Consider the following 26,626-nt stretch of genomic DNA (forward strand, 5'->3'; position numbering starts at 1 on the left):
CACATCAGTCCTCGAGGGTCTCACTCGAGTGAAGATACCTGCCTCTGCTCAGGCACGGATACAGAAAGGAAGCGATGGGAACGATCGCCCCACCCAAGAGCAGAATTACATGGAAAAATTTGTTTGTCCCGTAAAATACGGGACGATCAAGCTAACTTACGCAATTCGCCCCTCCCGTCACATCACACATCCTGGATCCACGCCTGTGCAAAACCTTCTCAAACCATCACTAATATACCTCCGAATTGGCGAAAATATGGCTCTGTTACGGTCATGCCAGTAATATTTGAAACCATCAATTTTCCATCTAAATTGAACTTCTTCTCATCATACAGAAAGCAACAACATTCCACGTGGCACCAAAAGATACATGCTTTTGACGAATTGCACCTCCTAGAGATAGAAGGCCTCCTCAGTCTGTTTGTGACGTCAATAAGGAGTCCATTTTCAAACAGAATATTCAGGGAAAAAATTCCCTGCTCGTGCCAGTATCATCGTTGTGAGGAAAAGAAATGATCGGGCTCAGAATTGGGATTTCTATGCCCCCACATCCAATCACTATGCGGTATTTGTGAGCCAATTTAGGAAGATTCTACGCCAAAATAAGAAGAAACGAAATAGGATGCTGTGTTTCAAAATGTGGCAAACATGCTAGGTAGTTCGAATGACGTTTATGGCAAACAGTGCAGAGGCCTTTGGTGACTGAACTCTATTTTTTCTGTGCTGTTTTTAAGGAAAATGGTTATAATCAACGCTTTCGATATAATATGCCTCCGTGAATATGCCTCCCAATGGGTTGACAGGGTTCCAACCTCGTGAATCCTGACCATGAGTTCAATTGGGCACGGCACGGGCACCCCCCCCCCCCCGTAGAACCCTAGGCTGAGATCTTTCGTTCCAGTTCAGACCCTCCACGGCTCCCCCTCTAGTATGAATTTAAAGTGCGAAAAACAAAAATAGAATCACATTTGATGAGAATTATATATGGCTCCCGGGCAGGAGCTCTGTCTGACGCACTCTTTTTGTTGGATCCATGAAGGGACCTCAGTCCTGCATAGAATAGGAGCATCCACTATAAGATCTGGCACAATGATTTATGGCGATAAATATGTAAATTTAGAGGTGCTGCCTAGGCCCTCTTTTGCCCTGGGGCTATGGTTTTGTTGGGGAAGCAGTAGGGACACGCTTTTTTTGATTAAATATACAAAAATTTGAGTTCCGTAGAACAGCCTCATCATCATCAAGGGTTCTGCGAAGGGACCATCCTCGTAACTGTCAAGGGTTCCGCGAGAAACTTTTACAATGATATACAGAACAGATATAGGTATACAGAAATGGGCGGTCAGAACATTCCAGAGCCAAACATCATGACGCTAGAGATTCTTCTGTTGTGGTGTTGGCTGGAGGAAGCGTCTGTGGGGAGATGAACGCAAGGAATTCAAATTTGTGCTGGGGAAATGGACCAAAGGAAAGAAAATCCTTCGGAAAAATGTTGATAAAGAGTGAAAAGATCGTTTACAACAAAAAAGAAGAGAAACAGAACCTGATTTTCAACAAACCCAATTTTACAGTGCAATACCGATCCCACGACAGTCTTCGCCGTTAAGCTAACATGCCGAATATGCAAATTTATTTCCCTGACGTTACACAAAACACGTCTTTCCATTTACTTTCTTCCCGGTTTTCACATTTACTTGAATTCAACAATTTTTAGGCCGGTATTTTTCTAAAAGTCTTTTTATAAAACTTGAAAAATTCAACCAATGAGATTATCGGTTGCATTTGCTCGAATGTAACCTATGAGCTTCATTGGTTGGATTTTTTAAGTTTTATTAAAGGGATTTTATCCAACTTTTATAGTGTCATACCGGCCTTACACTATGAAAGATTGGTAAAAGTCCTTTTATAAAACTTGAAAAATGCAGCCAATAAGATAACCGGTTGCATTCTAGAAATGTAATGTAATATAAAAGTTTTAGAAAAGTTCTTTTATAAAACTTGAAAAATGCAACCAATAAGATCACCGGTCGAATGTAACTAATAACCTTATGGTACACAATAAGGTTATTGGTTTTTTTGGACATACTACAGATGTAACCAATGTAAGAATTAAATTCTTGATTCATTCAATGTAAGAATTACAATCTTGATTCATTCAATGTAAGAATTACATTCTTGATTCATTCAATGTAAGAATTACATTCTTGATTCATTCAATGTAAGAATTACATTCTTGATTCATTTAATGAATCAAGAAAGGTTACATTTGTAGTATGTCCAAAAGAAACCAATAACCTTATTGTGTACCAATAAGGTTGTTGGTTACATTCGAGCAAATGCAACCGGTAATCTTATTGGTTGCATTTTTCAAGTTTTATAAAAGTTTGATAAAAATTATTTTATAAAACTTGAAAAATGTAACCAATAATCACGTCTGTTACATTCGAGCGAACTCAACTGATCCGCCTATTGGTTGCATTTTTCAAGTTTTACAAACGAACTTTTATCAAACTTTTATAGTGTAATCGCTCTCTTAGAGACAGGGCAGCACTCATCAATTTTTTTCTTCTTCTCTGGAAAGTGTTTAGTTTTACTTGTAATTATCAATAAGATTTTTATGCATTTACATCACACAAGTTTTCAAGATACGGTAATTTTCCGATTGCCCTTAAAAAAATTTTCCCCCCTCAATACCTAGTGTAGAGAAAATTTAAGATAGACGAACCGCTCAAAGATCAGCAAAATTAACAATTGATCAATTAGATCAGATCGACGTAATTGCCGATGATGATAGTGGTGACGCGCCGATGCCAACTCCACCCTTTGTCGTTTCAGTTTGTTCTTTTGCCTAGTTTTCGGATGTTCTAATTTTTTGTGAGTAATCAATGGGAGAAAAAAAAAACACGTAACCAATGATTGAAGGAAGTTTGAAATCATTTTCTTTTCCCACTCATTTGTTATTATTTTTCGTGAAAGGGGGAAAAGGAAAACAGCAACAAATGGCATCGCACGAGCTTTTACGGACACCGCGCCCCTTTCCTCCATCCACGCCGGTATAAAAAGGCCCAGTCGAGCCTAAAATGAAGCCTCAAGTAGTAATTCGTTTTCTCTCTGCCCGTAACCTCTTGTTTGCTATCTGAGTAGGAAAAAAATTACTAACAACACACGCGCGAAAGCTTCAGAAATGGTAAGTGGTGTTTATTTTGATCTGGAAAACTTCATTTAGTTTTTTACCTCGATTCCGGAATTGAAATATCAATCGGATGGTTTTTATCTAATTTTTTTTTTGTTTTGGATCGGGATTACACTACAAAAGTTTTCCAAAAGTTCTTTTATAAAACTTAAAAATGCAGCCAATAAGCTTATCGGTTGTATTTGCACGAATGTAACCTTTGAGCTTTATTGGTTGGAAAAGTTTTATGAAAGGGATTTTATCAAACTTTTATAGTGTAATACCGGCCTAAGGAGATCTCACCTCTTTAACGTGATCAAAAAAAGCCTGAGAAACTCGAGTAGAAAAATCGATATTTCAATAAAAATCAATATCAATTGAAATGAAAATTTAAATCGATAAAAATCAATATAGTTTTCAAAAATATCAATAAAAATTCATTTTAAATTTTTCTACATGTATTTTCAATTGTATATGACAGTGATAGACCGAGATTACACTATAAAAGTTTATACAACAAATACAAATACAACGCCACAACAGGCAAATTGCCCAACGAGGTGGCTGCATCATGGATCCTCGAGTCCCTACCTACTACTGCTACACCACAACCCCCCCCCCCGCGGAACCCCCCAACGAATCGTTACATGCGGGAATGTGCGTGTACGTGTAGTGCAACCTGACGTAAAGTTTTGTTTTCTGTGTAATGCTTGTTATGTGTAGTGCTGTCATCTGCCCCCAGTTTTACTAACTATGAGTGAAGTGTTATGGTTGAATGATTTACCGTTGTAGGACTGTTGCTCTCTGTGGCGAGACTTTTTAACGGGGAGATCGGCTCGCATTTGCGCCTTGAAGTTGGGAACCACAGAAAACCAACTTCAGCCGACCACCACTGTGGGGTTCGAACCCGGATCCTCGCATCACGAGTCCGGCACTATAACCACTCGACCACCACAGCGGATAAAATCCCTTTTATAAAACTTGAAAAATCCAGCCATTAAAGCTCACAGGTTGGTTATATTCGAGCAGATGTAACTCATAATCTTACTGGTTGAATTTTTCAAATTTTATAAAATAACTTTTAGAAAACTTTTATAGTGTAATCATCCCGGCAATAGGCAAAATTTTTTAGGAACGGGCCAACAAAAAGGAAGAAATTTTGGCTGGCTGGTCGTACATTCGGATATTGATTCATACTTTGAATTTTTATTCCTATTTTTTTCGAAGACTGCCACGGTTTCATTGCAATGGCAACAAAATATGGCAATCCTTTGCAACTGTGAAAAAATAAATACGTATAATTTTAACGACATAAAATGCACATTTATTGCATTCATCAATATCTATTCAAATTCTCTCGACTATATTTTCCATATTGGAAAAAAAAATACCAACTTGAGCCGGCATTACACTATAAAAGTTTGGTAAAAGCTCTTTTATAAAACTTGAATAAAAAACAACCAATAGGCAGCCTATTAGCTACATTCGCTCGAATGTAACCGACGCGCTTATTAGGCCGGGATTACACTATAAAAGTTACATAAATGTTTATTTATGAAACCCCCAAATGCGACAAATAAGGTTACTTATTGCATTTTCTCGAATGTATCCGTTCACCTTATTGGCTGCATTTTTCAAGTTTTCTAAAGAACTTTTATGAAAATTTTATAGTGTAATCCCGGTCTTAGGCCGAGATTACACTATAAAAGTTTGATAAAAGTTATTTTATAAAACTTGAAAAATACAACCAATAAGATCATCGGTTGCATTTTCTCGAATGTAACCGATATGCTTATATTGGATGGATTTCTCAAGTTTTATTAAAGAGTTTTTATCAAACTTTTATAGTGTAATACCGGCCTTAGTTGTATTTTTGAAGTTTTTCAAAAGAAAAAGTTTCTAAAACTTTCATCGTGTAATTTCCGTCCTTAAATAAATTTTTTTAAAACACTGAGAAATTGACAATTTCTGTACTAATATTTTGAAATCCGGGCCGGGGATACAACCTCCGAGCTGGCCGTAGTTTGCCCATCACTTGTATAATATGCTATGCTATGATATTACAATGTTTTAAAAATACCTTCGACATTCATTTATTTAAAAAAATTCAAATTTGAAATTTCTTTTCTTCTTAAACTCAAGTATTTATAAATGTATCTCAAATATTCACACTAATTTTATGAAGTGAACAGTTTCCTTTATTTTGAATGAATTTTTATTCGGGCGCTGTAGCCCAGGTTCGAAAGATACTCGTCTAAAGCAGTGGTTCTGAACCTTTGGAAGCCCGCGGCCCGGTCGATCTCTTTTCTTTTTTTTTTTGTGAGTGGAAGGCCCGGCCATACACACGACTAATGAGCAACAAATGAAGCAAAGTTAAACCGCGAATCATCCACGGTTAGGTTTAGCTGATATCGGGGCCCGGCGGTTGAGAAACACTTGTCCAAAGTACCAAAGGATGTTCAGAGGTGTCGCAAGTTCGATACCCAATACACCCTAGTCGGAAACTTTCCTGAGGCTGAGATACAACAAAATCGGTGACAATATGACTTCAGAAAATGTTTGCTACCGTAGGGAGTTTCACAACGAGGGGTTGCGTACCAAGAAATATATATATTAGGAGATTCCAAATAAAAAGCAAAAGATTCTGTTCATTAAAAAATTTTAGGAGATTGTTAATTTTAAAAAAATTGGGAGATTTCTACTTTTTCCTTTTTTTTTCAAACCGAGCACAACTGCGGTCTATCGCCATGGGGCAATTTACTACCAAACGATTTGCGCCGGAAGTGTGAGTACGTGTGCTTAACCGTAACTTTCTGTAGCAGAAAGCCTGCTCGCGAAGCTTTGACGTCACTGAAGCTGTCCACTCCACCTGTAGCCATTGGATATAGTAGTCCGACGTACGCGAAATCTTTACTTTTTTTTTGTAGTACGTCCAATAACTAGAGGTGAAATGGACGACTTCAGTGACGTCACGAGCTTTGCGCGCAGACTTTCCGCTATAGAAGGTGTTGGCTTAACCGTCTGAATGTTGTGTGTGAATTTTTAGTGGGGCCATCTCTATTACAAATTCCGAATGAAGTGTGATGTTTGAGTATTTTCACTGTTGTAGGCCTGTTGCTCTCTGTGGCGAGACTCTTTGACGGAGAGCAATCGCGCCTTGACGTTGGTGACCACTGAAAACCACTGAGTGATTTGTACTAATAAAAAAAGAAATTGAGAGATTGCGTCCATAGGAAGAGGGCGGACGTGAACAACCGCCCCCTCTCGTTCACTATACAACTGACCCCCCGCCCCCCACCTTCCTTCGAAGTGCTCTATCAACTCACGATTGCAGCTAATGGTTGGGAAATCGCGTCGTATAAAAAAATGAGATCCTGACAAAAAAAAATTGGGAGATTCTGTCCAATAGGAAAAACTAGGAGAAAGTGCACAAATAAAAAAAATTAGAAGATTGTGTCAGATTAAAAACTGCGAGATTGCTATTATACAAATTTTCATAAAAATTAGGAGATCCGTCTAATGAAAATTAGGAGATATTTCTCCTAATAAAAAAAATTTGAGAAATTGCACCTTGTAATCATTTCAGGACAAATGGCGACAACTAAAAAAAATTGGGAGATTGAGTCTAGTAAGATAATATGCCATCGCTACTTAAAATTTTCATAAAAATTAGCTGATTCGTCGAATGGAAATCGGAAGATTGCGTGTAATTAAAATCGGAAGATTGCGTGTAATTAAAATCGGAAGATTGCGTGTAATTAAAATCGGAAGATTGCATGCAATGAAAATCGAACATTCCATGCAGTGAAAATCAGATTTCATATAATGAAAACAAAGACATTTCAACTAATAAAAGAGTTGCGATTCTGCTTTATAAAAATTTTAGGAGATTGGTGCAATAAAAGTTAGGAAATTATAGAAAGAAAAATGTAAGATGCTTCTACTATAAGAAATGCACTGAAGATATCTGATATTCATTTGCTATATCTACCTAATTAACACGCATAGATTTCGAGTAAAAGTCTCCAAATTATAATCGAAAAATTTTTTGAATAATATTTTTCTCTCTTTTAATGGTTATGGCCTGAAGCTAATGGTCGCTCTCGATGAAAAAGACTTTCACTTTTTCTCTTTCCTCGTTTTTACTTCCTCAATTGGTTTATTAAGGTGATCTATTTCTCACATGTTGCGAGATATAATCGTCGATTGATAATTTAATTTGGATTATTGTATCGAATGGGCGAGGAATTTCTGATCATCGTGGACTCGTAATACGGATTCATTTGAATTTCAAATTCTCAAAATCGCAAGGATTACAAACAACGAAAAAAAGCGTCGAGAGGTTTTCCTGTTGGTCATTATTGACAGAAACGACGGGTCATCGTCCATTGGAGACGGGAATTTTGTTTCTATGGATTACATACAAAAAGAACAAATACTTATGCGTGTATTTTTTTTGTTGTTGTCTTTGGTGGATTTTGTGGATTTTCCGCCAGAATGTGTTTTTGCGGGTGCTCGATTGTCATATCCGAGTTTGACATTGGAGAGAAAATAACAAAATCGGTGACTAGAGAACAACTGGTATTTTCCCTATTAAGAAAAAAAATTAGAGGAAGTAAAAGTGAAGAAAAAAAACAAGTGGGAAATAAAATCATTTATAGAAACGAGGAAAAATTCCAAATTTTTTTTTTCTTTTGAGAAAACTTAAAAGAAATAAATACATAGTGTTTTTTCAATGATTAAAATAGAAATTGCGGTTGACAGTATTTCATTGTAGGTTGTCACTTCAAAGCGGAAAGATAAAGCTATTTGTTTCATGAGCTGAAATTTAATGAATTTGGAGACGGTTTAATTTGTAGGTGATGCGAATTGAAAAAAAATTTTCAATTTCAGTGTTATTTATTCGATTTTAATTAGTTAGGCTCCTTATGGAGAAGTAAATGTATCGCTATACACGAATAATACAGTATTTAACTGTTAAGCCCACAAATGGCGTCCAATGAAAATTTACGAGATTGCATCTAATAAGAAGAAAATTTCACTCAGTAAACACTAGGAGACTGAGGCCAATAAAGAATTGGGAGATTTGTTCCTGATAAAAAATTAGGATGCGGTCAGAATTGGGAGATTGTGTGTAGTTATTATAAGACTAAAAATGAGAGATTGCGTTTTAATGGAAGGCAGATGATTGCGTCTAATAAAAAAAAATTAGGATATTGCGTGTTGCATCAATTAGCTATTGCGTTTGATAAAAATTGAGAGATTTCGACAAAGAGATTCCAATTAAAAGATTGGAAATTTAAAAAAACCTAGTATATTACATGTTATAAGAATTAGTAGATTGCATCTAATGAAAAATTAGGAGATCGCGTCGAATCAAAACAAGGAGATTCCAAGTAAGTATTGGGAAATCGCGTCTCTCTTATGAAAATTAAGAGATTGCGTTTCATGAAAGTTAGGAGATTGCATCAAGTACAAAAATTAGTGGATTGCGTGTTATAAAAATGAGTGGAGTGCGTGTTATAAGAATTAGGAGATTGCAACCAATAAAAAAATAGGGGATTACTAAATGAAATTTTCTTAAAACGTGTCGAATTAAAATTGGGACATTGCATCCAATAAAATATAAAAAATTGTATTACTTTTATAAAAAATTAGTAGATTGCGTCTAATAAGAATTAGTAGATTGCGTCCAATAACAATTAGCAGATTGCGTCCAATAAAAACGGGGAAACTCCAACCAAAAGTTATACAAATACAACGCCACAAAATACCCAACGAGGTGGCTGAGAAAAAGATGCCCATAACAAATATGGATGTCATAGATTTCAAAAATACAGCAACCCAATTAAAAATGCAATTAACAAAAATTATAAACAATATATACACATGATAAAATATTGCACAATGCGCGTAAAGAGTACTTATGGTTGTCTTATTCTAAGTATGGATAGCTTCTCGATTTACCCCAACATGTTTAGAAAAATATGTTAGAAAACTATATGTAATAAAAAATTAATAGATTGTGTCTAATAAGAATTAGCAGATTGTGTCTGATAAAAACGTGGAGAATCCAACTTAAAGTTAGAGGAATATATGTAATAAAAAAATAGCAGATTGCTTCTGGTAACAGTTAGTAGATTTTTGCGAAGTTTGTAGAAGTTTGGAGATTGCTCTGATAAGAATTAGTAGATTGCGTCTAATGAAAAAAAGAAGATTGCGTCGACTGAAACTTCACTACATGTTGCTCCTTCGAAATGTAGGAGGGAGGGGGGACTATTTCTTTCATGCCCTGAATTTAATGGACTTGAGGAAAGTTTAATTTCTGGTTGATGCGGAATTGAAAAAAAGCTTAATTTCAATTATTTAAATTAAATTTTCTAAATAGGATATCAGCTATTCTCGAAAACTGAATATTTTTTTCGGTGGTGCATTTCTCAGCTACTGCTGCGTCGCTTTATCGTGTTAAAATAATTATTTCGTGGCAAGACGGATTGAAAGTCTACTGAAATATCCAGTCTGGCTGCCATTGCGGTCTATGAATTTCGAATATTTTTTAAAGTGCGTATGTTAAATGGGAATATTATTTAAAACAAGTATAATTTCATGTACTTGATGTTATTATTTTTGAAATCCAGGCAATGTTGCGTAATTTTTTATGAATATCTCGTTTCTGAAATCGGAGTATTTCAGTCACAATTTATGACCCATTAATAGCAGCGGATGACGTCGCCTTCATGGAAGAAAACCTAAAAAATCTTAATGGAATGAAGATCTGTAGATTCATTCGTTTCAAAAATAATGAATATGAAAGGGGGGGGGGGGTGGTAGTGGTTAATAAATGGATCCATTACTAAAATTTCATAAACACATCTAGTGAAACTAATCGGGGGAAAAGTAGTCTCTTGCCCGAGTGGCGTGGTGGTAAGATGCCCGTCTACCACCGCGAAGGTTGCCGTGAAATCCCAGGTTCTAACCGGAAGGTTAATATAGATAACAAAATATTTTTCCCTAACGAGCTTGAGGTGACCAACGATAGATGGCGTTATTTCCAACCTAACTTCGTAACGGTACTAAATTGAAGTATAGCAATATGGCCGGAGTTGGTGTGTGTTGACGTAGTTGGGGAAAAGAAAACCTGTATGGCATGCATTTCTTCAAAGTAACTTGCCAAGACCAATTTTTAAGAACATATAATTTATTTTAGGGAGCTGGGATGTCTTATTGAAATAATCACACTGATCAGACAACATAACGTCCATCTTTCATTTAATTTGATTCTATAAAAAAAATTTAATGAAAAATCATTCACCGAAATTTTTCTCTGTAAAAGTTACGAGGGTGGATCAAATATGGACCGGAATTACTTCCGCACGTGCGCTGACGTAGTAATAAACCGGATTTGCTGATAAAAATGCTTTCTCCTGGTCAGAAGCACAACTAAAATTGCAATTTACCTGTTCATTGGAGAAATGAAATATAAATTATTATTATATCCTTATACAAATACAACGCCACAACAGGCAAATTGCCCAACGAGGTGGCTGACTTGAGAACATCATGGATCCCCGAGCCATTTTTTGGAGGCCCTACCTACTACTGCTACACAACTATTCGTTACATCCGTAGTGATGATGAAAAACGGTTTGTGAAATGACGCGTATAAGCAGAATGATTCATAATTTACGTACACGGTAAGCATTTTTCAATATTCCAAGCATTCTCTTGAATGAAGAAAATATTAAACTAAAACATTAAAGAAAAGTTTAAATTTAATTTAAATCGTACGTAATCCAGCGAAAATATCTGCCAACCGCTGTTTTTTTTTACTTTATATACAAATACAAAGCCATATCAGATGAAATGCGCAACGAGGTGGCTGAGAAAAAGCTGCCCATAACAAATATAGGTGTCATATATTTCAAAAATACAGCAACCCAATTGAAAGCCGCTGTGGTGGTCGAGTGGTCATAGTGACGGACTCGCATCGCGGGGACCCGGGTTCGAGCCCCACCGTTACCACGGTGGTGGTCGGCTGAAGTTGGTTTTCTGTGGTTCCCAACTTCGAGGCGCGAATGCGAGCCAATCTCCCCGTTAAAAAGTCTCGCCACAGAGAGCAGCAGTCCTACAAACAGTACAAATATTCAGTCACTACACATCACTCACTTCACTTCTGAGATATAGATGGCAGCACTGAAAAATCATACACAACACTAGATACGCATTCAGACTGTTAGGTACACACACACTTACACTTCCGGCACAATTCACTAGGTAGTAAATCGCCTATGGCGATAGACCTGAGTTGTGCTCGGTTTGAAAAAAAAAACCCAATAGAAAATCCCATTACAAACAATATATATACATCATGAAATATTATACAATGCCCATAAAGAATACTTATGGTTGTCTTATTCTAAGAATGGATAGCTTCTCGATTTACCCCATCATGTTTATCGTTTTTTTATACGTGTCAATTGTGTTATAATTTACTACCTCCGGGGGTAAGCTATTCCATTTATTAACAACCCTATTAGACAAAAATTCCCTGCGTCACCATAACCTCGCATTGCCCCTCTTACCAATCAATACTGGTGTCCCTTTGTAATAGCAGTTTATTGATGGCGTATTAACAGTTCATGGTCCATCCTGTTGAAAATGTTGAACACTTCGATCATATCTCCCCGACACCTGCGTTCATTCAATGCAAAAAATATTTAAAAAAAAAGAAGTTTCTCTTCAAAACGGCAAGAAAGACAAGCGTAGCTCTTGTCTGCACCCCCCTTCAGCCATATCTGACATTATGTCCCTCTGTAGGTATGGTCTCTAGAACCTTATAGCATACTCGAGTCCGGGACGAACTAAGCCTCGGAAAAGCGGAAGAATGACTTTTGAAGAAAGCGAAAATACCTTTTTAAGAAATGAAACCGATCATTTTATTCGATTTTTTTGACCACCGCTGAACAGAAAACCTAAGCCACTTATCAATGAAAATTCCCATATGATCGTGAACGGTGAATGTTTTTGCGTTAAAATCATTTTTGCCTAACAATTCAAAGAGAACTGCTTCCATATCAATAAGAGCTCCTTCTTTGAATCTCTTCTTGAAAAACCATCCAGAAACTTTCTCTTTGCTTTGCTTCAAATTGTTGATAACGAACTTTGAGGAATCTCGAATTTCTTCGATACCTCTATTGTTTTGTTCCCAATTTTTGACTATCGACCAGCTGTATAGTTTCAATAAGCAATGCAAGTTTTTTGCACTTGGGCGTTCTCAAAATTGACTGACATACGATAATTTTACCCCAACCAGCTTCCGAATTGAGAAAAAACACAAACAAATGCGCTATGAAAGTGCTTTGGAGGTTCGTTTCAAGGGAGCAAATAGCCTCCATAGTTTTTCTGCGATAAAAATATGATTTAACTGAGATAAGTAAAGAAAAAGTGAAGCAAAAAGAAGATTTTAAGTTTTACAGTATTCAAAAATGCTCGAATTTTCTTTCAGATGTTTATACACATTGTAGAAAAATAAACTTGCAGGTAAGATTTTTTGATAAGATTACACAAAAAACTTTCATGACTATTCGCGTTTCAAAACCATCTGAATATTCGTTATAAGCGTATTTCGCTGAAATTGGTGTTCGTTATAAGCAATCGAAAACTCTAGGTAAGCAATGGAGAATTCACGGGACATGGTAAAACGTCGTTATATGCAGGATAATGCTGATGCGGCCTTTATCTCATCAATCGTCCGTTGTAGAGGTTTAGTTTCAGTTTAAAAATGCTCAAATGTGTTCAAAAGTTACTCAGTTTTGAGAGGGAAAAATACAATGTGTCACAAAATAAATAAAAAAATCGAAATTTTTAAATGGTCCCTTTCTTCTCTAACTTACAGTTAGAAAGTCGTTGACTTGTATCTCATATAAGGCCAACAGAACAAATGCCATGTTTTCAAGTGCAATGTTCGCTAAAGTCCAAAACCAGAGAAAAGTTGGGAAAGGACAGCATAAATAAGGGAAAGGAGCATTGTCCGTTAGTTTTTGCTGTTATTTCCCAATTTTTCTCCGATTTTTAAATTAAAATATCTCATCGAACATTGCACTTAGAATTATGAATTTTTTTTCTGTTGGCCTGATGAGACTACTGGACAACCGTTTTCTAACTAAGAGGACAGGGAACCGTATAAAAATTTAGATTTTTTTATTTTGTGACACACTGCATTTTCACTCTCAAAACTGGTTCAGGGTAGTTTTGAACGACTTCTGAGCATTTTTTAAACTGAAAATACACCTCTATACGACGGACGATCGATGAGATAAAGGCCCTTACAGCCCTGTGTAAAAATTCTGAATATCAGAGTACGTTATTAGCGAGTCCGACTGTGATAACGTATTTACATCTCGCTCGCTCGTGGTGCTCCTGAGTATAGATATGAATTGCTGCGAAAAAAAAAAAGTTAAGACAGTGCACACATATCAAAACTACCTGCCATTTAACCCCTTTCTCGGTTATTCTCTAACACTCCATCCTTCGAAATTGAGAAGTTTTGGTTATTATCTGATCCACCTACGTACATAGACGTTTCTATTGCGTCTAAACCAACTGAATCTTACGAGGACAGAATTTTAAAATTGCTGAAAAATAGCTTAAATAAAATGGGCATGGTTTGACAAAATTAGTAAAAACTGATGTAATTCCAATCGAAACTGTAGGCTAACCACTTAAAATTGTGAGATAAGAATTACGTATTTCTCAAGGAATGGAGTCAAAGCGTCTTGATCCTTTTTTCCCTCAAAAACCTCCGGAAGTTCCTGAGTATTTTTCTCGTAACTGCCCTGCGAAATGAATCAATCTAGATTGATATCAGACTATCTCATTACATTATTTTATCAGCAAAATATCTTTAGTTTCTATAGAATCTTTATTTACATTGAAATATATCGACATGATAGGAACGAGATAGGCAGGCCCATTGAACTAGAAATAATTTATTTTAAAACTACTTCCATGAACTTGAGTCAGACAATCAATCTTTGAGTCCAATCTGTTGTCACGAGTCGTCCATGCACTCCAAACTCGAGTCGGTGTTGAAGAAAATGGATGACGGAGTTGGTATCAGTTTGAAGTATAACGTTCGATGCGAGATTGATGAGCAGATAATTGTATTCTCAATGTTATACGTCAAGATAACTGATACAATCTTAAAGAGAACGAGAAGACAAGGTGGAATCATGGTCAAGTCTTTTCACTTGAATGGCTTTTTGAGTTTATATTGAAGAGAGAAGATATTCTGTACACAAGTGAGATTCCTTTTGACACTTTAATACTGATGTTGTCAAGATATCAGAAGACTCAGCATCCAGGCAACCCAACGCTGCATATGTCTACTGCTCCATTCGGACGAGGATATTAGAGTATCGGCGACTAGAATACTTACGTTACCCGTTGACTGAAGACTTCGCATCTAGTTACCAAAATATATTTTTTTTCTCCAGTTTAGTGGTGCCTTTACAGGTGACCAATGGGGCACCGATTCAAATAGGGTCTTTAAACGTATAGAACACTTATTAATTCTGAAAGTTTTTGTTCATTAACTATGGATTTTCAATGATGCTACCAATTATTAATCTCATCGATTAAAAATTTTATAAATTCTGAATTTTCGTAAAATATTGCATGCCTTTATGGATAACCGACTTCCCGATCTCTCCAATGTTTTTATTAAATTGGGTCCCAGGGGACCAGAAAAATGTTGTCCAAAATACATTAAAGTAAGAAAAGCGACGCAATTTTTAGTCCACCTCCTTCAAGCGATCACAATTGTCTCAATGAGTAAGCAAGCTTTCTGCGTATTTGTGGGAGTACGCAAGCTTTCTACACATTTGTAGGAGTACGCAAGTTTTGTACACATTTGTGGAAGTATTCAAGTTTTGTACACATTAAGCAGGAGTAAGCAAGCTTTTCTACGTATTTTCTGGGAGTACGCAAGCCATCTTCCTGTTCCTAGGAGTACGATACACTTACCATGTACGTCTAATGTGCTAGTCTCCTACGAATTTCCAGAAATATCCTCTCGCTTATTTCAAAAGGGATTCATTGATAATGCGCGCGTATGTCGTGCTGTAAAAGCAAGCGTCCTACTCATTATTAGAAGTACACGAGCCTCCCACGCATTTCCGGAAATGCACAAACCTCCGAAGCATTTCTAAAAATGCACGTGGAGTACGCTTGTTCCATACGCATAACTAGTAGAAAAAAGCAGGCTACATATATGAGGCGGCAGGCTGTAAGGTAAACCTTCCAAGCAATTCCAACTGCACGCACTTCAAGGAGTACACACGCCTCGTATGCTAGGTATAAGCATGGGTACTACGCATTTCTTGGTTTTAGCGCACACCAACCACGTACGTCTAGTGGTGTACATTTCTTTTGAACACATTTATAAGGGGGGTATGCTCGCCACCAGCGCATTTCCGGGGGGGGGGGGGAGGAGTGGACGTTGCAGTTGAATCATTAAAGGTTAGGAACCACTGTTCTCAACAAAATCAAACGGAGTTTCATTGATAAACTATTGAATCCTAGCTATAAATTTTTTTTCAAAATTTTCATCTCGTGGTACCACTTCCACGCGGTACATATTGCATCATTCAACTGCGGAAGCACACAATGCCCCCCTTGCGTGTAAAGCAATTAAAAATTCTGATAGAAAATAATATAGACAATGGGGCAGAAAAAGGAAAAAGACACGACCATCCTTAACGCCCTAATAGGCAAGTCGCTTTAGTTTTCTGTCTACAATATTTGGCGTATTTTTTTTTTTACGCCTTCCGGCCTTGATTTACAAGTGAATCGAGGCCGGTGTTGATTACCTATAAAAAAAAAATCGTTAGAGGTCAGTGGCCCAATAGGGCTGGCCTGGGACGAACTACTTAATTATAATGGGGAAAAAAACCATTCCGATGTCCCAACAACGGAACACTGCGTTCGCTTCATTCATTCAATGTACGCAAAATCCTGTGTATGTGATATGCCTCCGAAGTTACTCGGTACGCTTGCAAATTTCTGCTATTTTCTGTCTTTTCTCTGGCAGCCATCAACCGTGAAAGGAGGAAAAAGACATAAAATTATACATTTACTACAACATATACTGTTTTTTTGTTCTCTGCCGAAACTCGGACGTAATTGGTGGATTTCCAACGCACAGGATAACGTTCGAAACTTCCTCGACCAAGAAGCACTTTCGCGCGAAAATGCCTTAAACGTCGAAAATAATCTCCCGGCATAATAAATAATAATCGCGTTGACGGAGTGTTACGAGATAAAAATACTCGAGAAGAAAAAAAAACACCATACGATAAGAATCCTATGTTAATAATTAATGAATGTTATTAAAAATTCGTAGACAATAATTCGTGGGTGTGTAGATTTGAGTGTTTGTTCTGCGTAAACTCACTGCTGTGATTTGACCTGTTTCCATTAGAAGTGCGAGAAAAATATATCTTTGGAAAATACATCGTTTCAGATCAATATCCGCGTCGGATTGGTTCTTGTAAGTGTTTTGTCGGTCGCCAGGTGGCACCAGTTCCACTGTCTAGAAAATAAACGCTGATCGTTTTTGTCGCACCACGGTCATTTTCTCTGCACACGAGGGGCTAATTAGACCGGGACCTACAATTTATTGCCGATTCCGGCAGGCTTGTTTTTTTATAGTTATCGAGAGGTTGGTGAGCTAACCCCTCGATGGGGACTCCCTCCAGTAGCAAATTTTTTCTGTGGTCATGTCGCTGTTTCTGTTGTACCCCTGTGTCGGGAAAGTTTTCCCACAAGGTATCGAACTCGCGACACCTCTAAACATCCTTTGTTACTTTAGGCGAGTATCTTATCAACCTGGACTATCGCGCCCCGAAAATAAACGCAATTGATGTTTTTAAAAGTGAGTGTATAGAAGGGGGGCGGATTTATGATTTTGCCGTCCGTCCCCCATTTTGGTCCAACGATATTGACCACTCATTACTCAAATTTACTGCCCCTGGCCGTACAGTCAATACCTTCTATGTATGTATCTCTGATCATAGATAGCGATTTCCACCGCAGGGGTTACCGCACCAACCCTCGATGAGAATAAAAAAAGCAGAATGTCGAACACCGTTGTTTGGAATCGGCAATAAATTGTAAAATGGTCTAATTAGACTCCGTGCGCAGGAAATGACCGTGGTACGACAAAAATGATCAATCAACTTACATGCCGCTGTGGTGGTCGAGTGGTCACAGTGACGGACTCTCATCGCGGGAACCCTGGTTATATAGCCCCCACCGTCGCCACAGTGGTGGCTTAAGTTGGTTTTCTGTTGCTCCCAACTTGGGCAAAATGCGACTTGGACTTTTTAACTGCGAGCCGATCTCCCAGTTAAAAAGTCCCGCCACAGAGAGCAACAGGTCTACAAACAGTACAAGTATTCAGTCATTACACTTCTGGAATATAGATGGCAGCACTGAAAAATCACACACAGCACATTTTTGTTCGTTAACCGAAGTTCCACTGTATACAGTACAGTAATGTATTACATGTAAGAAACATCAATTAACTGGATCTTTAAAGAATGGTTACAGTATATATAGTGGACCACGCCGGCGGGGCCTTGTCGCGGGTGTCGGGTGAGGGGGGGGGGGGTCGCGCCCGTGGTGCTGTCCTTGTTTTGTCGAGCGGTGATGTGCCCTGGGATTTGGGGTGTGGTTGTGCTGTTTGGGGGGTTGGCGGGATGTTCGTCCGACAGGGTACGCTTTCCCGGCCGGCTTGCTGGTTTGAGTTTTTTTTCCGCACTCCCCGATCTCACGATCAGTGAGCTTACATCGCAAGAGCGATAGAGCCTGGGCGTACTCGGTTCTATACTATACTATATACACTAACAGCTTTATAGTTACAGTATACTAACAATAGTTATACTAACAGTTTTATTTGATAGGTGGCAGAAGTCTCACCTATCAAATAAAACTGTTACTATTCTTAGATGAAAATTAATCAGTTTCTAAAAAATATGTTGTACAGAAAAAAAATCAATATATAGTGATATTGATAAATATTTTAAAATCAATAATATTAGTTGAAATTGTCAAGTTTACTTAAAAATTTTAACGGTTGTTTTTTGTGTGAGGTATATTAATACGAGTACATACAATTACAATAGAAAATGTTTCAACTTAAGGGTCCAACTTATAAGCAATATGAGTATCCCCTAATTGTGGTTGAAATTGGGTCGCTCTTTTGGCCGTGCAGTCATTCACTGGCTTGAACACGCTTTTGGTCACTCGATGATTTGGGGAGCAGAGTGAGCGCGAATTACGCTCTTAAACCTCTCCTTCAACATTACAAGTGACGTCAAAACGCGTGACCAAACACCCCCCTGAACTTTCCTCCCCGCCCTATGTCCCAATAAACCTCCATGCAAATATGTCTAATCAACGCTAGTGGTTCACGACCGAGGACCATATGGTCTCCTCGTGGTAGTGAGAATATCGGGTGGAAAGAAAGCCATAACAAGTAGTCAAAGGCGACCCACAGAACTGTGAAAAATTTTTTGATGTGATCAAATCTATCTATGAGATTCAAATCTATCTAAAGTAGCCCCGAACATCAAGAGACTACTACAGTTAAACCCCGTTATAACGAACCCCAAGAGACCAGAGAAATCACTTCGTTATAAAGGAATTCCAGATTTTTGCATTGTTGCTATATAAACTTATTTGGGAGATCAGAAAAGGGTTACGAGATTTTCACTATAACGCTATTCGACTGTACTAAACCACACATGTACCTCGTCCATATTACTCTGCGGAATTTCTAACGAATTGGTACATGTTGAGGATGTGCATGTTTGTGTTATGAACCTAACGTGAAGCTTGCTTCTGTGTGATGCTTGCTATAGTGCTGCCATCTACCACATAGTTTTTGAACTATGCTGTAATGTTTGCAGATTATATCGTTGTAGGGCTTGTTGCTCTCTGCGGCGAGACTTTTTAATGCGGAGATCGGCTTGCACTCGCACCTCGAAGTTGGGAACAACAGAAAACAAACTTCAGCCGACCACCACTGCAGCGTCGGTGGGGTTCGAACCCGGGACCTCGCGATGCGAGTCCGTCACTACACCACACTCGACCACCACAGTGCAACATCAAGAGAGTGATTAATTAAAGTTGCCCGTTTTTCCTCAAACGGTGCTACTAAAAGCACTTTAAGACCCGAGAGACGCAGAAAACATGAGGCACCTTCAAATAATCACAACTTTCCCGACTTCTAATGAGTTGTTCAAGCTTTCTACGCATTTCTAGGAGGGAAGAGAAACATGTAGAAAGCTTGCCTACTCCTGAACATGCGTAGGAAGCCATTACCTCCTACAGATTCTGTATCTAGGAGGTAATGAGAAAGCTTGGGTACTCGTGGATATGAGTAGAAAGCGTGCGTACTGGTAGAAAGGCGTAGAATACTTGTGTACCCCCTAGACATGCGTAGGAAGCTTGCGAACCCCTAGACATGCGTGGAAAGTTTGAATACTAGAAATTAGTTGCTTACTCTTACAGAAATGTGTACTCCTAGACATGAGTGGAAAGCTTGCATACTCCCAGACATGCGCGGAAAGTTGGAGAACTCCTAGAAATGAGTGGAAAGCTTTCTTAATACCAGACATGCGTAGAAAGCTTTCTTAATACCAGACATGCGTAGAAAGCGTTCTTAATACCAGACATGCGTAGAAAGCTTGCGAACCCTTAGACATGCGTGGAAAGTTTGAATACTAGAAATTAGTTGCTTACTCTTACAGAAATGTGTACTCCTAGACATGAGTGGAAAGCTTGCATACTCCCAGACATGCGCGGAAAGTTGGAGAACTCCTAGAAATTAGTTGCTTACTCTTACAGAAATGTGTACTCCTAGACATGAGTGGAAAGCTTGCATACTCCCAGACATGCGCGGAAAGTTGGAGAACTCCTAGAAATGAGTGGAAAGCTTTCTTAATACCAGACATGCGTAGAAAGCTTTCTTAATACCAGACATGCGTAGAAAGCTTTCTTAATACCAGACACGCGTAGAAAGCGTTCTTAATACCAGACATGCGTAGAAAGCTTGCGAACCCCTAGACATGCGTGGAAAGTTTGAATACTAGAAATTAGTTGCTTACTCTTACAGAAATGTGTACTCCTAGACATGAGTGGAAAGCTTGCATACTCCCAGACATGCGCGGAAAGTTGGAGAACTCCTAGAAATGAGTGGAAAGCTTTCTTAATACCAGACATGCGTAGAAAGCTTGCGAACCTCTAGACATGCGTAGAAAGCTTGCGAAGCCCTAGACATGCGTAGAAAGCTTACGAAGCCCTAGACATGCATAAAAAGCTTACGTACTCGTAGAAAGGCGTATAATGCTTGTGTACCCATAGACATGCGTATAATGCTTGTGTACCCATAGACATGCGTGGAAAGCTTGAATACTTCTAGACATGCGTGGAAAGCTTGAATACTTCCAGACATGCGTGGAAAGCTTGCGTACTCCCAGACATGAGTGGAAAGCTGGAGCACTCCTAGAAATGACCGGAAAGTGGATGTTAATCCCAGACATGCGTAGAAAGCTTGCGTACCCGTAGAAATGCGTAGAAACAAGCTTGCGTACCCGAAGAAATGCGTAGAAAGTTTGCATACCCGTAGAAATACGTAGAAAGCTTGCGTACCCGTAGAAATACGTAGAAAGCTTGCGTACCCGAAGAAATGCGTAGAAAGCTTGCATACTCGGAACATCTAGCTAATTTTCCCCAAATAAAGCTCATTCACGATCTCAAAAAAAAATTGTGCAAGTGAGGGATAGGAACTTAAACTGGGAATTCTCTCTCTCTCTATCAACCCTGTTTATATCATATCTCTTGAAAGTATCGCTCAATATATCGATTCAATTTAGATATGGGAAATTTATTGAAAAGCATAAAAACAAATAGTCTCCCGTTTGCGGAAGTACTTCGACCACGTAGAGCTTTATTGTGAACGTTTTTCTCTCCTAATGATAACAACGTAATGAATTTGAAAAACGAAAAGGAAAAAAAAAAAATCAGATGTAATCACGAATCCTATTAATATCTTATCCCATTTCATTCTATAGGCTATAGAATATATATAAAGATTTCATTTCTAATAAGAGAGAAATCTCAATAGTAATATCTTTATTATCGAATCATTCGGGGGGTATTTGGGTATCATGAGAAGGAAGCCATTTTCATTCTAAATTTTCAAAACTTCCTTCTTCTACACAAGGAAAGACAAAGAAAACTATTTGAATGAAATGTTCTGATCATTGGTCAGTTGCGGTGAAAACATTGAGCGTAAGATAATATCTCCGGATTGTTGTTTTCGAGTGATTTTGGAGGGGGGGGGGGATAATTGCCTATTATGTCTCGGAATAATGTGCCTCAGTGCTATCCTGAACGGTAATTTTTCGCGTGTTATTCATCATTATACGTGCGATATGCGAATAGAATCGGAATATTTTAACTGTATTATGTTTGTTTCTGCCGCGAAGAATTAGCTTCTCTCTGTGCTCGCGAACAAAAAAAAAAATGCATTGAAATGACCGCTCTAATGGATGTCCGCAGTAGCCAAGTACAGGAAAAACGTCGATATAATAGGTGCTTCATTACTATTAGCATCGATGCAGCAAGGGTTCTCAACCTTTTTGGAAAGCTCGGGCCACTATAAACTTGTCGATGGCCATTTGAGAGATCTGGAACAGAGTCGTCGCGCAGGCCAAATGTGCCGAGGACCGCTTAAGTGCTCTGGAACTGTAGCGCTGGTCATTTGAGTGACCTGGAAATGTGCCGTGGGGTGATCTGGGAATGCGCCGCGGAGCCATCCAAATGAAGCACCACGGGTCACTTAAATCTAGCTTCCAGGGCCCACAAATTTTCGGGGCCCCCCAAAATTAGCTGTCTTTTGTCTTCCTTTTTGAAGAATATTGCCACTTTCTCATCTTATTGAATTTTTGAAGGTATTTAGGCCATATCATGTTTCAGAGTTTATTTTGATAGTAATTATGTATTATAGGTGTTACACAATAATGCTCTGTAGCTGTGCTTCAAATAATTTTATATATATATACAAAGGGGGCCCATGGATTCCTGCTTGCCCTGAACCCCGAAACTGTAAGAAAACAGTCCTAGTCTAGTTGTAGGGTTTAAATCAAGGGTGCTCAACCTTTATGACAGTGCGGGCTCCTTCATTGGTTTGAAAACTTGTGGCGGGCCACGTAATTAAATGATCTGGAACAGCGCCGCAGGTTCTTAAATCATCTGTAAACTTGCCGCGGGTCACTCACAAATGGTGTAGAACTGAGCCGCGGTGTTCTATAAATATGCTGCAGTTTACTTGATTAATCTGGAGATTTGCCGTGAGAAAATTCAGTGATTTGTGAGCAGCGACCCACTTAAACGATCTGGGAATGTGCTACGGGCTACTCACATTTGTAACTTAGCGATTAGTTCACATTTGTAACTAAAATAGGGTTGAGGACGCGGTCCAGATCGGAGGACTCCAAGGACCACATTTGGCCCGTGGGTTGAGTATATGTATGGTTTAAATAATAATTTTTCCAAATTTTTGTTCCATAGGTCCCTTCTTCAGAATTTTTTCCCCTCATCGCCCCCGACTCGTGAGCTCATAGGACCCTATGTTATACTCGTAGCTTCTATCGCCTCCCCCGGAACATTCCATCACCCACCAGGGGGAGATATCGCCCACTTTGGGAAACACTAGTTTAAATGAACAAAATTTTAAAACATCGATACAACAAGCTCTAAATCTTTGCGTTTCTGTCTCTTCCCACAGAAGCTGCTGGTATTTTTCGCAAGCGCTTGCTGTTGCCTCCTGGTCGCATCCGCATCGGAGAAAGCACCCAAGAAGAAAGACGAGGCCAATGGATCCACGAAAGATGACCTGAAGTCCGCCGAAGCGTCAGGCCGATCCTCCTACGCACCTAGACCGCCATTACGCAACAGGCCATCACCAGGAAGTGAACACGGGCTCGTAGACGACTACCCGCCGATCGGTTACGGGCAAGCACCTTCTTCGAACGCCCAGCAGGACGGCGGATACGCTGGAACCGGTTACAACAACGGTGGTGCGTATGGTGACACTTCCTACGTGCCTCCTCGGCCGTCATCTGGAAGCCAGTCCTATCCACCATCTGGCCCAGGAGGCGCTTACGACAGTTCCCCTTACGCAGCGCCGCCTTCTGTTGCTGGCTACGGAGGATCATCTCCGTATTCTCCTGTATCGTCCGCTGGATATGGTGGTTCCCCGTACGCTCCGGTGTCATCTGCAGGATACGGAAGTTCCCCGATTTCTCCAGTGTCATCTGCCGGATACGGAATATCCCCGATTTCTCCAGTGTCGTCCGGTGGATACGGAAATTCCCCGATTTCTCCAGTGTCATCCGGTGGATACGGAAGTCCATCACATTCGCCGGTGTCGTCGTCGGGCGGATACGGAAGTTCCCCGTACTCGCCACCATCATCTTCGAGTGGCTACGCTGGTGCGTCCTATCCCCAGTCGTCTCCTACCGGATACGGTAGCTCCTACCCTGCGCCCTCATCCGGATACGGTGGCTCGCCATACGCGCCGGCATCTCCCGTAGGGTATGCCGGAGGTTCTTCTTCCTATTCGCCATCTTCTCCCGGCGGACATCGAGGATCGATTTACTCGCCGCCATCGTCAAGTGGATATGGTTCGTATACCCCACAGTCATCCGTCGGTTACGCCGGCGCACCTCCACCATCTCCCAGCGGATATGCCAGCCCGCAAAACCCGCCACCGCTGGGAGGTTCGTACCCTAGTTCTTACGGCAGTTCGTCTCCGGCGGGATACGGCGGCTACGCCCCAAGCTCTGGCGGCAGCTCCTCACTCTCCGGTGGTTATAGGAGCCCTTCGTATTCTCCGGCCAGTGGTTACGGCAGCTACAGGAACCCCATCAGAAGTACTTCGGGATCATACGCAGGGAGTTACAGTCCATCCAGTGTCGCTGGCTCAGCCGGGGGATACCCGAAACCTCGAAGTCTCAGTAAACCAGGCTCTGATTACAGTGGTAGTAGGAAGAAAGAACACTCCTATTCCAGGCCCTATAGCAGCAACAAAAAAGTATCTTATGACGGGTCTTCACAGGGTCTAGGATACAGACCGAAGTCACCATCCAGCTCTCACGGCGGACGCAGCAGCAGTTACGACAGGGGTTATTCCCGACCCTCTTCGTCGGGATACGGCACAGGACAGACCAGCTACAGAAAACCCAGCGGTGGTTACAGCGGTTACGCGGATCCTTTGAGCTACAGCGGCTATTCGAAACCCGCGAATAGTGGCTACGAGAAGCCTCGCAGCACCTACAAGAAGAAAGAAAAGCCCGCCGTGGACGTCGGGGCACCAGCGTACGGCGGTGGCGGATACACTCAAGGACCGACGGGTTACGGAGATTATTCCAAACCCCCTCCTAGGGGTTACGGCAGCCCTGTAGGTTCCAGGTCCGGTTACGACTCCAGGCACGGCGTCCCAGCTTCCAGTTCGTACGGTCACCCTCAGAGCGACGCTTACGGGAGGTCGTACGGGACGGTGACCAGGACGGAATACACGAAGACCTTCGAGAGTTCTGACGGCGGCGGCGGTGGGCAGTCTTACGGACCGAGGAGGAGAACCCACGGGAACCACGGGCTCTTCGGATCGGCCAGATACGATTCGCCGAGCTCGTTGATCCCCAGCGACGAGAACAAACAGTACAGCGCTGACCAGTCCATATACGGTGGTTACGGACATTTGTACTAGTTGAGTGTTTGTTGGTTATTATTATTACTATTATTTTCACGGAGCCATTTTTTTTTTTATTTTGAGCATTATCTAGAATGTGGGCGAATTTATGTCCGACATTTTTTTTTCCATTGTGTGTTTCGCCGTCGACGCCCCGCCCCCCCCCCGTCCTTTCTTAAAATCCCAGCCCCCTCCCCACCCTCGTTGTTGTATTTATGCCAAAGACAGAAAATAAAAGAATAGTTTTTATTACTTCTCTTTTCATATATTCTTTATTTTGTGTGTAAAAATATATCGGCTCCTTCACGTACAGGGTTTTGGCAACAAGTTTAGACTATCTCTACTTGTAGAATCGGTGATAATTCTAAAAGAAAGGTATCCACGTTAGGAAAAAGAAAGAGAAATATAGAAGAAAGATATGCATATAAGGAAAAAAAACTGGGGGAAAATGTGGATTAAAGTAGATAAGGGGAATAGGAGGCAAAGGCATAAAGAAAACATTGAAGGGCTCAAGCGCGTGCGCAAAATGCATTGTTTTTCCGGAAATTATTCGGGGGGTCAGCCCCATTAGAAAATTTATTGGGGGAGGGGAGAGGGGTTCGAATGGCTTCAGCCTCTAGGTTCCGGTGCTTATGAAAGTGAATACTCTTTCACCCTCACTCTTCTCTATGTATGCTCTCTGTCTCTTTATATACAAAGTAGTAGAAAGATACATTGTGTGCGTATGGGGAGGGGGGGGGGATCACTACACAGGAGTGAGAGAACGGGGATGGAAAAAAATCACTTCCCGTCACACACACACATAGGCTAGTGTGTTTTCGTGATGAAAAGAAAGTTAAATGAAACCAGGGGAAGCCGAGACGAATTTCTTCCACTTGCTTCCATGGACGAGATGTCCGTGATAGTAGACCTTTAGGCTGGGGGAAATAGTCGGACGAAAACTGCTCTCAAAACGGCTGCGTAAAAGAAAATTACTTGTTTTTAAGTTGTTTCTCGTGAAAGATAGATGACACTCAAACTCACACACATACACGTTTCAAACACAAACACTCACACATACGTTTCAAATACATTGAACATTGAGGGACCGGTCACACCCTACTTCTCATCTCTGGGAGAGATATCGAAGCATTACGAGGATAGGTGTATTCGGAAGTTTACTAACTTATGTGAAAATAACAATATTTCACATATACATATGTACAGTAAGGAATCGAGAATATAAAGATTGTGATCGTCACAGTCAATCAGTGCGTGATCGCTCTATCGTCCTTATGCAGATAATTGCACAGTAATCTTGTCATGAATATGTTAGAATCTGGAATTAAATATCTCGTTAATTTTCCAGTATAAGCAATCTCGCGCCGTAATAAGATATAGATTGTCGTCTATATGGCAGGCACCTCCATTTTACACGCAAATACAGTGATACTTCGACTAATACAGTGATAATTCACTTCAGTGTTTGTCAAGACTGACTTTTCCCACAGTTAGAAACCGATTCTGATGACTTCATTTTCCAGTAGGACGGGGCTCTACCACACTGGAGCTTGGACGTTGGAGAACTTTTGAACAATCGCATTCCTAAACGGTGGATAGGCCGGACGGGACCTGACGATTCAGTTAAACATAAC

The 26,626-nt window shown here is 39.9% G+C and overlaps 1 protein-coding gene across 1 annotated transcript; it reads left to right on the forward strand.

Annotated features, from left to right (window-relative positions):
• Nucleotides 1-3,048: 3,048 nt before the first annotated feature.
• On the forward strand, nt 3,049-25,244 carry LOC149089298 (uncharacterized). Its single transcript, XM_089237702.1, has 2 exons — nt 3,049-3,187; nt 23,028-25,244. Exons 1-2 carry the CDS (start codon nt 3,185-3,187, stop codon nt 25,008-25,010), a joined length of 1,986 nt encoding a protein of 661 aa, XP_089093828.1. The 5' UTR covers nt 3,049-3,184; the 3' UTR covers nt 25,011-25,244.
• Nucleotides 25,245-26,626: the final 1,382 nt, after the last annotated feature.

Source organism: Pholcus phalangioides, unplaced genomic scaffold (assembly GCF_987345545.1).
Source record: "Pholcus phalangioides strain wild (caught in Gottingen) unplaced genomic scaffold, Ppha-v1.0 ptg000002l_1, whole genome shotgun sequence".
NCBI lineage: Eukaryota > Metazoa > Arthropoda > Arachnida > Araneae > Pholcidae > Pholcus > Pholcus phalangioides.